Here is a 15031-nt window from a genome sequence, read left to right as displayed (position 1 = left end):
CAAAACATGCATTTCTTTACATTAATGGAGGAGCCAAACAATTTAATCCAACTTGTGCAGCATACAAATTTATTTTGTTGGTAAATCCTGAGGATAGATCATCCCTCCACCCCCAAAAGTTTGAATCCTTTCTTAACTGAAATGTAGATGCAAATTGACGTCTCAAATTGTAATGCTGCCCAAGACATGTCTGTTACTTCAGTGGTGACTGACCTTGAACCTTAGGGCAAACTGTTCAACCTTGGCCTCGTTCTCAGCATAGTCTTGAGCAGTCCAGCACCAGGCTGTCTCTGACGTTGACATGGGAGACAGGGTCATATTGCCAGCTATCAGATGATTACATGCTACTTTGTGTACTTGATCTCGCCTCATCAGCAATCGGTATTTATCTACAAGGACAGAAAGCAGAATGGAAAACATATATAAAGGTTTTATCATGTTATTGATCTAAAAACATTCTTCAGACAGAAGAACTGAACAACACATTTTCAAAGAGTCTACTGTTGTTTAATATTACAATACGGTTTTTGGACTAGTTTCAGTGCAACAGAAGACTAAACTTTGAACCCTGCCCTCATCATGCTTATGACAAGCATGTATATCATATCAAAAGGTTGTCTGTTGGTTGTTTCAAGCTATATGATGGTGGCCTGTAGGTAAGAGTCTAGATGAAATATGCCAATACCCGAGATGCCAGACTCACCATCTTGTTTGAGGATCTTCATGTCTCCCACAGCTCTCTCCTTCCATTGGTTGGAATCCCGCACATATCGGAACAGCTTCGATCTCTGGCAGTACACCACCTCCCAACCTTCTTCCCCTGCAAGGACATTTACATCCACATCACATATGCAGACAAACTTTGCCAACAACAAAACAATAACTCACAAAAAAGACATAATATGAACAGGAAAGCACAATTTGGCCTTGAACTCACCTGTTTTGACTTCAACTAGTTCTGGAAGGTCAATGATGGGCTTAAAGTCAATGTCATCACTCTGCACAACATCATCATCATCAACATTGGTCCTGTTGCCTCCTGGGGAAGTCCCAAAGATCTGCTGACCTGCTCCTGACCACTGGAATGGTCGGTTCTCATCTGCCAGAGAAAAACATAGAATGTCAGGCCAAGCGCTATGCTCAATAACCTGGGAAGGGACTTACTAAGGCTCCAAACAAAGGGTACCTGGCAAGCAAAATGGAGAAAGAACTTAGTTTGTTCAAAATTGTGATATTGTATTTAAGGTACCTTTCTCCTTCAATTTAAAGGTCTATTCACATTGAATATCAATATCAGATTCAGTACTGTGAACTAAGCATTAAGCCACTTCCTCTTTATTGATCCTATGAGTGAAATACACTTGACCAAGTGATCACATTAGAATCTAGATGCTACTATATATTATATCAATTAAGAGCATCCTAATTCCAATTTGGGAAATTTAGACATTTGCTTCAGACTTAGGGCAGAATAATGCTGGGAATTACATTTGTTTTTTTGGTTTGGTTTGTTGTTTAACGCCGCACTCAGCAATATTCACCCGATCCCTTTAGTCGCCTTTTACGACAAGCATAGTCACCTTTTACAGCAAGCATGGGTTGCTGAAGACCTATTCTACCCAGGAATCTTCGGACTTCAGCAGAATAATGCTGGGAATTACATTTGGGGTTGAAAAGGCTGCAAGCAATTCTAGGACTGATGATGGTAACTGTCTACTTGCCTTTCTTGAAAGCATAACCAACTGCATCTCCCTGTGCAGCTAGGGTAGAAAAGGACATCCCTGAAGCCTGGCCGAACATGCAGAACCCTTCACTGGCACCAGTACTGCTTGCAACACCTGATGGTCAATAAGTCATTAATGCAAACATCATCGCCTTTGGTGTTTAATGCTGCATTACGTAATATTGAGGCTACATGATGGTAGCCTGTAAAAAATCAAATGTGGGCCATGACAATCCAGTGATTGATATTGTGAGCAACAATCAATGCGGTTAACACAAAGTCAAAGAGTATGACCACCCAATCCGTTAAGTTGCCTCTTATGACCAGCATAGATTGCTGGGGAATTCTAACCAGGAGTCACCACAGGGATGTTTGTGAATTAAAGGAACATAAAATAGAAGCATGTAACATGGAAGCTCTTCCCTGTCACCATCCAATTACTCTCATTACTTACTGCCCTCAAATCCTATTTGGTATCAGTTTCACAACGGTTGGATATTCAGTGCTAGAATTAAACGGGGGCCCTGAGGTCTCTATATTGTTGTATTAACATGATGGTTATGACAAAGACCCACTGACTTGCATGCTTCTTAATTCTGACACTAATATTGATACCTCAACAAAGCTCCAGAGGACTATCAATACTGATTACTTCATGGAAGTGTAAATACTATAAACCAAAACCACTTACTACCAGCACTGCTTGAAACTTGAACTGACGCTCTTGTTGGTGCAGGACTTGTCTCCTCAGATTTTGCTGTAATGAAAAACGAACCTAAATAAACTTTGGAATAAAGAAATTAAATTACCAATGTGAGATTTCAGAAAAAAAGAAGCTAGCCTAATATTACACTTATTTTATATTCTTGTTAGAGAACCATAGTTTCGTCCTTTTAGACATAACCTCATGAAGACTGTTAATAAAACTCACATTTGGCTTTGACCTTGCTGGGCACGCTGACTTTACTGGGGTCATAGTCCTCACAGCCAATACAGCCTGGACAAGGGGGTTTGTTTTCATAGAGGTAGAAGGACTCGGGCAACAGGTACTTCCTGGCTCTGGCCTTCTGTTCCTCTGTAGCCTCCTCCACATACAGGAACTCCACACCTGAAGTGTCTAAGGGACACAGAACCAAGCGTCAGAAACAAGGAAGTAGAGCGGGCATCTCACGAGTAAAGTGCCTTTTAGAAATCAGTGGGTGAAATCAGTTTTTCAGAACTGTAGGGTCAAAAATGAAAGATGGTGGTTTTTTTCCTTTTTCACAAAAAGTCCAAAGGTTACTTCTCCTCCTATACAAACATACCTTGAAGTCTATTTCATGACTAAATTAGTTGGAAGTTGCTGTTTTTTCTGAATGTAACATTAACCAAAATAAAATAGCAACAATCCGTAATTACTTGTGACTATTCATAATCCAATAAACAATTTCACACAGTGCCACTTCTGGAGGGGCATATCTTAGAAAAGTAAAATGTGGAGGCGGATGCCACTACTTCGAAACATCACATTTAATATGTAGTATAGGTGAGCACCAGACCTACTGCCCTGGTTCCCACAGTGGGAACCACTACACCAACACCCGAGTAGTTTTCTACATGCAGCCGGGAAACTGCTCAGGGCTAGTGTATAGCACTAGTTATTATCAGATTCTAATCCCGTTGAGAAAAGATGCAAAAGTCCAAAAGCATAAATAATGATGCTTTGCTACATACACTGATCAAGCATTAAAAACACAATTCCAATAATCCCCATATTTCATGAACAGGGCTAAGTTTGTGCTCAAAAGTTGATATTGTCGTAATAACAATATTGTGTTTTTAATGCTGGCTAGAATGCTTCTACATCAGTAACACCATGAAACAACATTTCTATCAATAAAGGAACAGATCAACCTTTAACAAATCAAGGAAGGCAACAAAATTAAAGACAAGTAATAAGGTGACAAAGTAGACAAAAAAATAAAGGATAACAACTTCTTTATTATACTGGGATAGCAATGGTATAAATAGAGAATCTCACCCGAGTGTCTTTTGATATCAAAAGACACGAGGGTGAGATTTTATTTATCATCCAACATCATTCTTTCAACTTTTTCAATTTGTAGACAGTAATTAGCAGTGTCTTCAGTGTAAAAAGTACTGAAAACAGCTTCAGTAGCAGAGCCATTAGTGATGGCATTTGATTATGACGTCATGGTAACCAGTGACGTCACAATGGTCTGCAAAGCATTGTGATGTAATTTCATTGCAGCGATATCTACAGTGTAGATATCGCTTGATCTCATCCAAGCGATATCTCCTGTGGGAGCAAGTTTTGGATGATAAGTATCTTTACCGGAACTGCACTGTCTATTACAGTACAATAAAAGAGTTTTTATCCATAACAATGTTGCGTCAACTGTGTCATTCGTCAACTTCTGAGAAATGCCTATCAAACAATTGAAGCTATGAGGTATACAAAGAGATGCAAATTAATAGGGAAAGACATCAATGCTATGTTCTATTATCAGGCTATGGTCAGTAGCACAAAGACAGACAGGGAAGCATACAAGTACAGGGGCTGACACTTTCCATCTGGTTCAAGGAAGTACTTGCTCCACAAACAAGGTACAGATCAGAAAGTTAAAACTTCCAAAGGATATTTCAATTCCAGTGCTTACAACACAATGAACACCAACAACATCATCATGAACATTACAGATCTAAAGCGAGAAATATACCAAGTGAGATAATATTTATGGAACATTCTTGAGTTGGGTGTCGAAAATATACAAACTGTTCTTAATCAGAAACATTACAAATAAAATAGAAAATAAAAATCAGAAGAGGCCTAATAAGCGTTCAAGCTGTTCAAGCACAAATTATGTAAATGGAGAATAATTGACACATTTCACTTGAATTTGTAGTGGGTCACATTTTTGTCAAACTGAATTAAATGATATCTAAGTAACAAAATATGGTGAGTAAAACCAAAGTATGGGTGACTCATGGTTTATTGGCAGACATATTTACATAGTCCTGTTAGTATCACACACATTCTGTATTGTCAATAATGTATGTAAATGGAGAATAATTGCCCGATTTCTCTTGTATTTGTGTAGTGGGCTAATGTGGTAAGTACAAACAAGGTATGGGTTGCTGATAATTTATTGATAGTCCACATAAACATGGTCAAGTTAGTTTCATACCAACTCAGCTGATTGTGAAACTGACCAAAACTGAGTTGTTCATGCAGTTAATTCCTCTCTATATCACCACATAAAGAGCCAGTCCAACTTTCTCTAATAACAACAAATGCTTTTGAAAAAGACAAAGACAGCTTGCTGTCTCCAAACAATTTTCCCAGCTCAAGTTTTCCCATACAGTCATGCCCTGAATCTCAAGTCGGCAATGATAGTTGTCATGAATTAAGGGAGTCTTGACAATCTCATTAACTTGTTAGCCTTAAAATTGCCATGTAAACAATGGGAAATTCCAAAGATGTGAAGTCTTTCATTTCTACAGCAACTTTCCTGCATTCAAAGTGTTCTCAGACAATTACATTTACAAATAGACACTAGAATCTCGTCATACATGATGCCAAAGAACTGGGTATCCAATTTGTGTCACCTTTAACATGTTTAATATAAAATGTCAAGGCCAGAGAATAATTCCACAGAAACAGATTGCACTGGGTGCAAAAGGTCAAACAGCAGTGAAAATTACACTGATTTAGTACTGAAAATCAGTGACGACACCTGGAAGTGAACAACACTTGATGTATGTCTGAGATTTGAAGGACAAGATTGTTTGTTGTCTGTCATCACAACCTGTACCTAATCAAGTCAAGGCAGAACAATGCGCCAGTGACTGATATCATGAGCAACACTCAACACAGTCCGGGTATGATAACACACAATGAACCAAGTCACTGAGGTCAGGCGAATGTGACAACCATTATACGAATATGGATTCACTTTTTACCAAAATATTGAGATCATAAATTCATGATTACATGTCCTTTTCATCTATTGTTACTGCAATTGACATGGGATTAGCTTCAATGGCAGTCTGGCTAAATCAGGACAGGCCTTGAACCATACAATATTTCTGCAGATGTCTGTTCAAAGTCAGGTGTTCTGTTATAGGTTATTAGCAACAAACATTGATAAATATTTGAGTATACAGAGGAATACAGATTATGTCAAAAGTTTGATGTCTAAAACTGAAAACAGCACCAACCTTACACTGTTACAGTATGAATTACCCAGTATCAACTATAATATATCACAATGATACAACCTTCACTTAAGTGGAAGAAACTAATATCAAACTTTTGACGTAACCTGGAAGGATGCAAGTTTGTAAAGCAAACAATGAGTATGGAGGCGGTGTGGATACCAAGCTACAAGTGGAGGGGGATACTGGTCTCACCATTCAGCTTGGAGGAGTAGTAAGGGTTGCCAAGGTTACCAGTCCCCTGACTGCTAGAATATGTCATCTTTGGTTCATCTATCAACTCGTCCAGTTCAGAGCTATAATAAGGGTTGCCATCCTCCCCGGTGGCCTGACTGACTGTGATGGATGTGACAGTCTCCACAACCACTGAGCTGTCCAAGTGTTCTGTGTGGTAATGGTTGCCCTTGCCCCCAGTCCTCTGGGTGCTACTGCTCTGTATCACTGGCTCTACACCCGTCTGGTCAAGCTGGGATGAATAGTAAGGATTGCCTTCATCACATGTTTCTTCATAGCTGGCGCTAGACAGAAGGGACTCATCCACAAGTCTGTCCAGTTCAGAGCTGTAGTAGGGATTGCCCTCACCACCAGTACCATGTGCAACCTTGGTGGCTGACATGGATTCTATGACAGCAGCCTGTCCAAACTGTGCTGTATGATAAGGATTGCCTTTGTCTCCATTACCTTGTATATTTGCAGCTTCCATCTGGGGTTCTACACTTGCTTCCTCCAACTGAGCCTTGTAATATGGGTTGCCCTTGTTTCCAGTACCCTGAATGTCCATACTTGTCATCTGGGATTCAACTCCGGATTTTTCTAGATCAGCCTTATAATATGGATTGCCCTTGTCACCTTGACCTTGAATGTTCGAACTGGTCATCGAAGACTCCACACTGAACACATCTAGCCCAGATTTATAATATGGATTTCCCCTGTCACCAGTACCATGTACAGTTGTAGCTGCCATTTCTTCCACTATCTCAGAGTCATCAAGATGCTGTACATAATACGGGTTACCTCCATCACCTGTTCCTTGTACACTGGTGCTAGTCATAAAAGATTCTGCACTCGTTTTCTCAATGTCTGCTTTGTAATATGGGTTTCCTTTGTCCCCAATTCCTTGAACACTCGCAGAAGACATATGTTCCTCAACCCCAGATGTATCCAGTCTTTCCTTATAGTAAGGACTGCCCTCATCCCCTGTTGGCTGACTAGACCTACTGGTCTGTAAGGGCTCTATGCTTAGGTTCTCAAGCTCAGCTTTGTAATAAGGATTGCCACTATCACCAGAAACCTGCTTGGTTGAGCTTGTCATCAGAGCTTCAACTAAAGAGATCAGATGGAATCATTGCAGCAATAACCATATTAGCTTACCTGTACACATTAACCCTCTATACAATCAGGTTTCAAATACATCTTTAACTCTAAAAGATCTTAACGTCACAATGACATAATAATTACATATGGGTGGCATTTTATTTTCTGTAACTTTCTTACAGGTAAAATGGTTACGGGACACCACAATTTTTCATCAAAAGAAAGTTTAAGGAGAAGGTACTGATGATGAAAATCTCTTAATTGAGTCATTGTGGCCATGTGAAAACAAAGTCACATGACCAAGATGCTTTACAATCAGTCATCAAGTTCTCTAAAAATTAATGTCACACTTTAGACTATCTGTTTTCAATCAAAATGGGAATGAATGCCCTTGACCTTGAGTTAAGAAGGGTTCATGATGGATTTGCTGTGACATCAATTTGGAGGAATGCCTACCAATGGACCAAGTTGTGATCAATGTGACCTATGGTGACCTTCACCTATATCAGTAAATACATGAAAAAGAACAAAACTACCCAGGAATATATCGCAGTGAATCCATTGTAAACAAAGGTTGTAACAACAACAAATTCAAACAAAGCCAATTTCAGGAAAACACATCAAGTCGCCCTCATCCTACAGGACAATGTTATTACTTACATAACAGTAAATGATCACAGTAGACTCACCCTCAACCTGCTTGGCTGACACATCTTCTGTAGCAGCAGCAGAAGCACGTTTTTCACCACATTTGCCAGCATCAAACTCCTTCTTGAATTTGTCAGCTATCTCCTTGTTCTTAAACTTGATAGCCAGTTGTTCCACCTTGCCCTCCTCTTCTGAGAAGTCCTTAGCATACCAAACCCACGACTTCCCATCACCTGAGGCCATAGGCTTGAGTTCCAGCTCAGGGGTGATGACATGGTTGCAGCAGACTTTGTAGATCTGTTCTCGCCTCATCAGCAATCGGTAGCGGTGAGAGGATTTGTGTTCCAGGATCTTCATTGTGCCAAGACCCCTCTCCTTCCACTCACCCTCACTGAACCTGAGAATATAAAGAAACATCAAGTGTATGATAGCTTCATACCATACCATAGCTTCTTGAATTGTGTGAACATTCATGAATGACCTTGAGAATGACTTGATCTGCAGCATAAGCCGTACATCTGACCCAGGCAGCGACAGATGATAAATCTGAGACATGAAACCTTTCTGAACAAAATGCGTCATGGGGGGTACATTCAAACCAAGCCCTTAAGCAGTGGTCTGTACATGTATACTTGATTATAGAGTATGCAAAAGTTTAAGCCATCATACAAAACTTCTTCAACAGGCCAACAATGCCATGGAGCATGATACAACATATAGTAAGTTGAAGATAATAATCTAATAATTCCCAATTCCTGGTTGAAGTTTGGTCTGTTGCCAACTCAGCAATATTCCAGCTATATGAAGGCAGCCAGTTAATAAACAAGTCTGGACAAGACAACCCAGTGATTGATATTGTGGATAACACTGTGATGGTACCATGACACACAATCACCCAAGTCACCGAGTCAGATCCAAAATAGGTTGCTTCCAAAATAGAACTTGTTCTAACCAGAACTCCCCACAGGGTTGAAGTTACTACAGATCAACATACCTGAAGAGCTTTGCCCTCTGTTCAAAACGGGTTATTTCCTCCTCTTCCCCAGTCTTCACATCAACTTTGTCAGGTAAAGACACAATAGGTTCAAAATAGATGTGAGAGTCCTCTCCATCCTTATTGACATAGTAGTCCCCTTCTGGAGATTTGGGGGACGTCACAGAGGCCTTGGCTTGAGGAGTCTTTGATGGGGTAAGGCTGAAGGTGAACTGAAATGGGGAGCTGCTTTCTTTCTTTTCTTGGCTCTTCACTGGAGTTGAGACCTTTCCAAGATTAAACTGGAAGCCTCCAGATCCATCCTTCTTGGCAGAATCAGCTGCGGAAGCAAAGTTGAATCCTGATGATTTGGGAGCAAAACCAAACCCAGATGTAGCTGCTGGAGGTGCTCCAGTTGTTGTGGGCTGAGGATCATTAGACTGCAGCATCTCAGCCAAGAGGCCTCCAGTGGTAGAATCAGCTGGCTCACTTTTAGCTGGGGTTGCTGGAGTGGACGGCTTGGGTGAGAAACTGAATCCATCAATACCAACACCATCCAACTTGAATCCACCTCCTCCAAGACTAAATCCTCCGGGTCCTATCGTGGATGCATCTGACTTCAGGATGTTTTTAGCAGCCTCTCTACCTGAATCAACTGCAGTTTCCTTTGGAGAGTCTTTAGCACTTTGTGTTGGCTTTGTAGAAAATGAAAATCCACCACCAGACGTTGCAGAGCCCAAACCAAATCCTCCGCCTTCTTGCTTCTTCCCAAAACCGAAGCCTCCTCCTCCTGCTCCCCCACCAATCTGGAATCCTCCTTCACCAATCTGAAAGCCTCCACTGGAAATACCTGGTGCAGGTTTGGTTGTTTCAGCTTTCTTAACTTCCTCTTCGGCGCCTGGCTTGATTGTGTTACATGCTGGACATTTCAGTTGCTCACCCTTGTTCACACAGTAGCATCCCTCACATTCCCAGCTTCCAGTTTTAGGTTTGAACATGTCTGCTAATGACTTCTTTCCTTTAGGATCCTCTTTTTTCTCAGCTACTTCACTGCTTCCAATAGCTTCTGGTACTGGTTTCACTGGTGAGTCTTCCATCATATCCTGGGATTTCTCAAAACATTCTTTGAACTGACCAGCCAATTCTGGAGTCTTAAACTTGATGGCCAACTTTTCCATTTTCATTTCCTCCTCTGAAAAATCCATAGCAGACCAACACCAAGCTCTGTCAGAGCTGGTCATTGGTGTCAGTTTCATGTCTTTGGTTATGTTGTGATTAGCACAAATCTTCAAAACTTGCTCACGTCTCATCAGAATTCGGTAACGTTTGGCAGCCTTATTGAACAGAATCTTCACCTCACCGATGCCCCTTTCCTTCCACTGATTGGTATCAGCATCAAACCTAAACAGCCTGGCCCTCTCCCCGAATACCTTCTCTTCATCCTCCTCCCCCGTCTTCATCTCCACTAAGTCTGGCAGATCAATAACAGGCTTGAAGTCAACATTGGGTTCATATTCCTCAACCTTATCCTCCTCATCTCCCTTACCTGGGGTTGTCAGAAACGAGTGCTGACCTGTCTTTAATCCAGAGAATCCTGTTGCTGAAGTGTTGGCAGCAATGTTGGAAAAACTGGGCATGGGGCTTCCAGTGTTTTGTCCAAGAGTAAAAGCAGAGCTAACTGTTGAAGCAGATGAGGGCCCATCTCCCGTTCCTCTCTTCATAGCATCAGCTACAACTGGTGCTTGTGGAGTTATGGGTTTGGTTGGTGTAAAGGTAAATCCAGCAAAAGGCTTGGGTTGATTTGCTGCAGGCGTTTCGCTTCCAGGACTTGTTACCTTGAGTGAACTTTCCTTCAGTTTGACTGTTGGTGATGTTTTCGACTTGTCTTCCTGAGGTTTGATCATTGGGGTAGTATTGAATGTGAATCCACCCAAAGATGGCTTAGGTGTTTCGCCAGATTGGACAGTCTTCTCCTCTCCTTGTTTGGCAGACAGGGCTGCAAGGGCAGCTGATGCAGGCATTCCTGACTGAGCCTGGCCAAACACTGCAGGTGAAGATCCTGTAGGGGTCTGTGTTGTGGTTGGTTTAAAGGCCTGAGAGCCTGCGATGGTGAATGGCGATGAAGTTGCCACAGCTGGTTTTGGAGTTGAAGCTTCAGATTTCTTCCCTGCTTCCTGGATTCTCTGAATGACTGACTTCAATTTCTGAGCTAGTTCAGCATTTTCAAAGTTTAAGTTCACAGTCTCCTCTCCCTTCCCATCATGCTGGGGTCTCTTCCATGTGACCAGCTGCGGGGTGAAGGCTGCCACCAGCTTCAGTGTATTAATGTCATGGTTGAGGATTATCTGATTCGTTGATAGAGTCTCCATCCTAACCCGGCCACCCTTCTCAGCACCAAAAAAGAACACTTTGACATTACCTTCCTGCTTGGAACCAATCTTCGATGTGTAGGTTGCTTTTCCTTGGAAAATACAAACAACTTCCGCAGTAGACGCACTGGGGGAAGTAGTGGATGTCACAGCCCTGTTAACAAGATTCTGAGCCTGCACCTGTGGCATCTGACCAAAAGGTTGAGGTTGAGCAGGGACAGCCTGGGGACTTGTCGCCTTGGTCAGAGGGGTTGAAGCAGTCTTAACACCAGCTCCAAAATTTCCTGATGTGAAAATTGGCTTCTGAGCCATCTGTGATGCAAGGGTTGTGGCAGGTTGAGGCTGAGGCTGAGGCTGAGGCTGAGGCTGAGGCTGATGCTGATGCTGAGGCTGATGCTGATGCTGAGGCTGATGCTGAGGCTGATGCTGAGGCTGCTGCTGATGCTGAGGCTGCTGCTGATGCTGAGGCTGATGCTGATGCTGAGGCTGGGCTGCTGGCTGACCCAGGTACTGAGGAATAGCCTGAGCAGCAGGACTTGGTGCTCCTGATGGAATCTGTGCATGTATTGCTCCCATGTTATGAGGAGAATCCTTGCCTATGATGGCAGCATAAAGGGAGGGGGTCTGGTTTATTGCTGATGCTGTCGTAAGGCCATGGGGTGAGGAAAAGTATCCTGGACCGGGCATTGATGTAGCAATGTTAGACTGACCATACTGTATTGACTGTCCCCTCAGAGAAGAGGCAAAGAAGCCACTTTGTGGCATCTGAGGTCTGTTCTGGGGAGCATAAGTTACCGTTGAGCTTCCCTCAATGCCTGCCCTGTTTCCATATGGCCATTCAAGGTGTGAGTCTGGTACATAGTATTGCCCATGAGGGTGGGCTAAACTTTCCTCAAAGAACTCTCCATCAATGAAGTAAGGATTCTCATCATCATCATCCCCTTCAACAACATTGGACTCATCCTTGCCCATGAAGCCAGTGTGTCCCATGAGGTTGGTCCTACTACGTGAACGAGGAGATGGAGGTCTGTAGCCAGGTAAGCCTGCTGGACTAGGCATCTGGTATCCAAACTGAGCAGGAGCCATTCCCTGAGGAGGGGGGTAAGGTGGATGGTAGGGTGAGGCCATGTGAGGTCCAGGTGTAGACAGACTGGAGTAGTTGTACTTCTGGCTCAAGTTAAGTTGGGACTGAAAACAAGAATTGTTCTTTGCTGAAAAAACATGACGCATAGGAGGCCGATATAGAAAAATTATGAGAAGTATTTCAGTCTAGTTTGTTTGTTCCTTTACGCCACACTCAGCAATATTCCAGCTATATAATGGTAACCTGTAAATAATCGCTTCTGAATCAGACAATCCAGTGACCAATATTGTGAGCAACAATCCATGCACACAAACAACTGAGTCACCTAATTTGACCACCCAAGTCAACCAGCATTGGTTGCTGGAGACCTTTTCTAACCTGGGATCCCCATGGGTATTCATTCTAGCAAAAACATCATCTGAGCAGTAAATATCCCCAAGGTTCAGAGAGTGACTGACCAGGTGTTAGCCTGCCTCAGCAAGGTAAACCAGTAGTGAAGATCATGAGCAACATTCTACATCACTAGTGCATGACTACACAAGAAGCACAGGATACTGCTTACCTATAATACTTGTTAGCAAAGCATTATGTCTTAAGTCCCTCTTAAGTGGACAGTGAGAGAGACATTGTGAGACATTACATACAAATAAACACGAAACTTTTAAAACATGTGATATGTTGTAACAATAAGTCAAAGTGCCACACCAAATGACGGGGAATTATCCCAACACAACTGTAAGCTTCACCTTAAGCTGTGTGATGACTTCTCTGTTCTCCCTCAGGGCCTCCACAAGCTGACTGTTGAACTTGACCAGCTCCTCATTGCGGGCAAGCACCATCTTGACCAAGGACTCTTGGGAGTAGGCCAGGGAACGGATCTTGGCATCCATGTGCTCTGGGCTTGGTCTGATGTGTCGGCCAGCCTGTCAAAGAGTACGTAACATTGTACATTATTAACTCATCAACTGAATTTCCAAGTGAAAAAAACCACTGATACAGACCAACTTTCAAGATCAAGATTGAAAGTCATGACGTTAAAACGAAAAAAATTGGGGTCCCTAAATTCAATCATAGAGGAGTAAACTGTAAGAACTATTTGGTTGCTAAAACAGGTCATGTAGATTTCTTCATCTTTCATTTGACTTTTCATATAATATTTAGTAGAAGATCACCACTGTTTCAGTCCGAATATTATTTGTGACTTACATCAGATGTATTGAAGCTGACTTGAGCTGCTGGAGACTTGGTCCTGGACTTGTCCCTTGGTGTACTGTGGTCTGGGGACGACACGTCTCCATCCATCTGGATGGCTGTTGGAGTGTGGTACTGACTTGGCTCTTCATCATCATCCCACTCTGTCAAACAACAGGACAGGGGTGAACACTTCCTCTAAATTGACAAACTGCTGCAAGGACCATATTAAAATCTAACTCTCAACTGTGGTCAATAGATCTGTGATATGTTGGGGATGAAGGTGAATTTTTTGGGACAAGGCGGAAAAGTCCCGAGTCTGATTCCTATTTGGTGTCTCCTGCCTTGACACTGCAGATATTGCTTGAAAGCGGTGCAAAAAACCCACCCACCTATTTTTATACTTCTAGAAGACTGAATGATATGTTATGACAGTGAAAGCAAATTGAAGCCATATCATTAATAATCACGTCTTAGCAAGTCAGACCAGTGATTGACAGCCAGGGATTCACATGGGTCTATATAGTTTCAAATCCATGAACTCAGTCACAATTTTGGGGTATGAACATGAGGGGCCCAGGCTGGTTTTACATTATTTCCAAGAACTTAAATTTTTCAGTCATGTAGCATATGGAGTCTATAGTTCTGGTTAGTTTTATGATTCAAATAGCCAAACTGATTTGCGACTCACATGACTCACAATGTAAAGTACTAGTGTCCATGCACAATTTGTACGAGTGTAGAATGCAATATCTTTGTGTCCAATAAAACCCTGGACAGTACAAGTAAAAATCTATGCTCTGAGGTACAGTGACACAGAAACAGCTAACTCTCACACTGTAACCATAAACAACACAAGTAACAATCTATACCTTTGAGGTACAGTGACAGAAACAGCTAACTCTCACACTGTAACCATAAACAACACAGGTAACAATCTATACCTTTGAGGTACAGTGACACAGAAACAGTTAATTTTCACACTGTCACAATAAACAGCACAAGTAACAATTGCACAGGAATTCAGAATTTTAAACAGCATAATTGTTTTTTAGCTGTCATGTTCACTTACCTGCCACACTCATCAGCTGAGACTCAATCTCATCGTAATGTTGCTGCACCGACTTGTTCAATTCCTTGAAAACAATCAACATACAATCAACATTATTCATACTTGTACTTTCATAGTCATGACACTATCTGAACAAACAATGTTACATCCAAAAAGAAACAAACTGCAACTGTGCAACATGGTTACATCTCTGACCATAAATACTTCCTGTGTTTCTACAGCAAACTGTGCACAATGTGATATACCATATTCGACGTAATAAGCGCACCGCTCTGATCAGCGCCCACGGCGATAATTGCTAATATATTGGTTAGTGAACAATCCCAATTAGCACCCCTTCCGATTGATCAATGTACACAAGACTTATATATATTCGCGTATAATACGCACTCGTGCATTATATGCACCCTTAATTATGGGCAATTAAATTCTGGAAAAA

General features: G+C 41.9%; 1 protein-coding gene across 9 annotated transcripts in view; it reads right to left on the bottom strand.

Moving 5' to 3' along the window:
* LOC124120609 (RANBP2-like and GRIP domain-containing protein 8) overlaps window positions 1-15031 on the bottom strand; it is a 302310-nt gene that overhangs the window by 262632 nt on the left and 24647 nt on the right. For 6 of the 9 annotated variants that reach the window (XM_048391236.1, XM_046483476.2, XM_048391240.1 and 3 more), the window contains exons 17-28: window positions 14593-14656; window positions 13536-13684; window positions 13076-13252; window positions 8898-12433; window positions 7945-8300; window positions 6137-7264; window positions 2655-2840; window positions 2415-2480; window positions 1722-1838; window positions 938-1099; window positions 704-820; window positions 214-389 (exon numbers count right to left, since the gene is read on the bottom strand). In XM_048391236.1, the coding sequence (XP_048247193.1) occupies window positions 214-389; window positions 704-820; window positions 938-1099; window positions 1722-1838; window positions 2415-2480; window positions 2655-2840; window positions 6137-7264; window positions 7945-8300; window positions 8898-12433; window positions 13076-13252; window positions 13536-13684; window positions 14593-14656 (6234 nt within the window). The remainder of the gene's footprint in view (window positions 1-213; window positions 390-703; window positions 821-937; window positions 1100-1721; window positions 1839-2414; window positions 2481-2654; window positions 2841-6136; window positions 7265-7944; window positions 8301-8897; window positions 12434-13075; window positions 13253-13535; window positions 13685-14592; window positions 14657-15031) is intronic. The other 3 variants (XM_048391243.1, XM_048391242.1, XM_048391239.1) reach the window with 3 other exon arrangements.

The sequence above is a fragment of the Haliotis rufescens genome, unplaced genomic scaffold (assembly GCF_023055435.1).
Source record: "Haliotis rufescens isolate VD_foot unplaced genomic scaffold, xgHalRufe1.0.p SCAF_9, whole genome shotgun sequence".
NCBI classification, from domain to species: Eukaryota; Metazoa; Mollusca; class Gastropoda; order Lepetellida; family Haliotidae; genus Haliotis; species Haliotis rufescens.
Note: the sequence above shows the minus strand (reverse complement) of the source record. Positions and strands in the feature narration are given on the sequence as shown.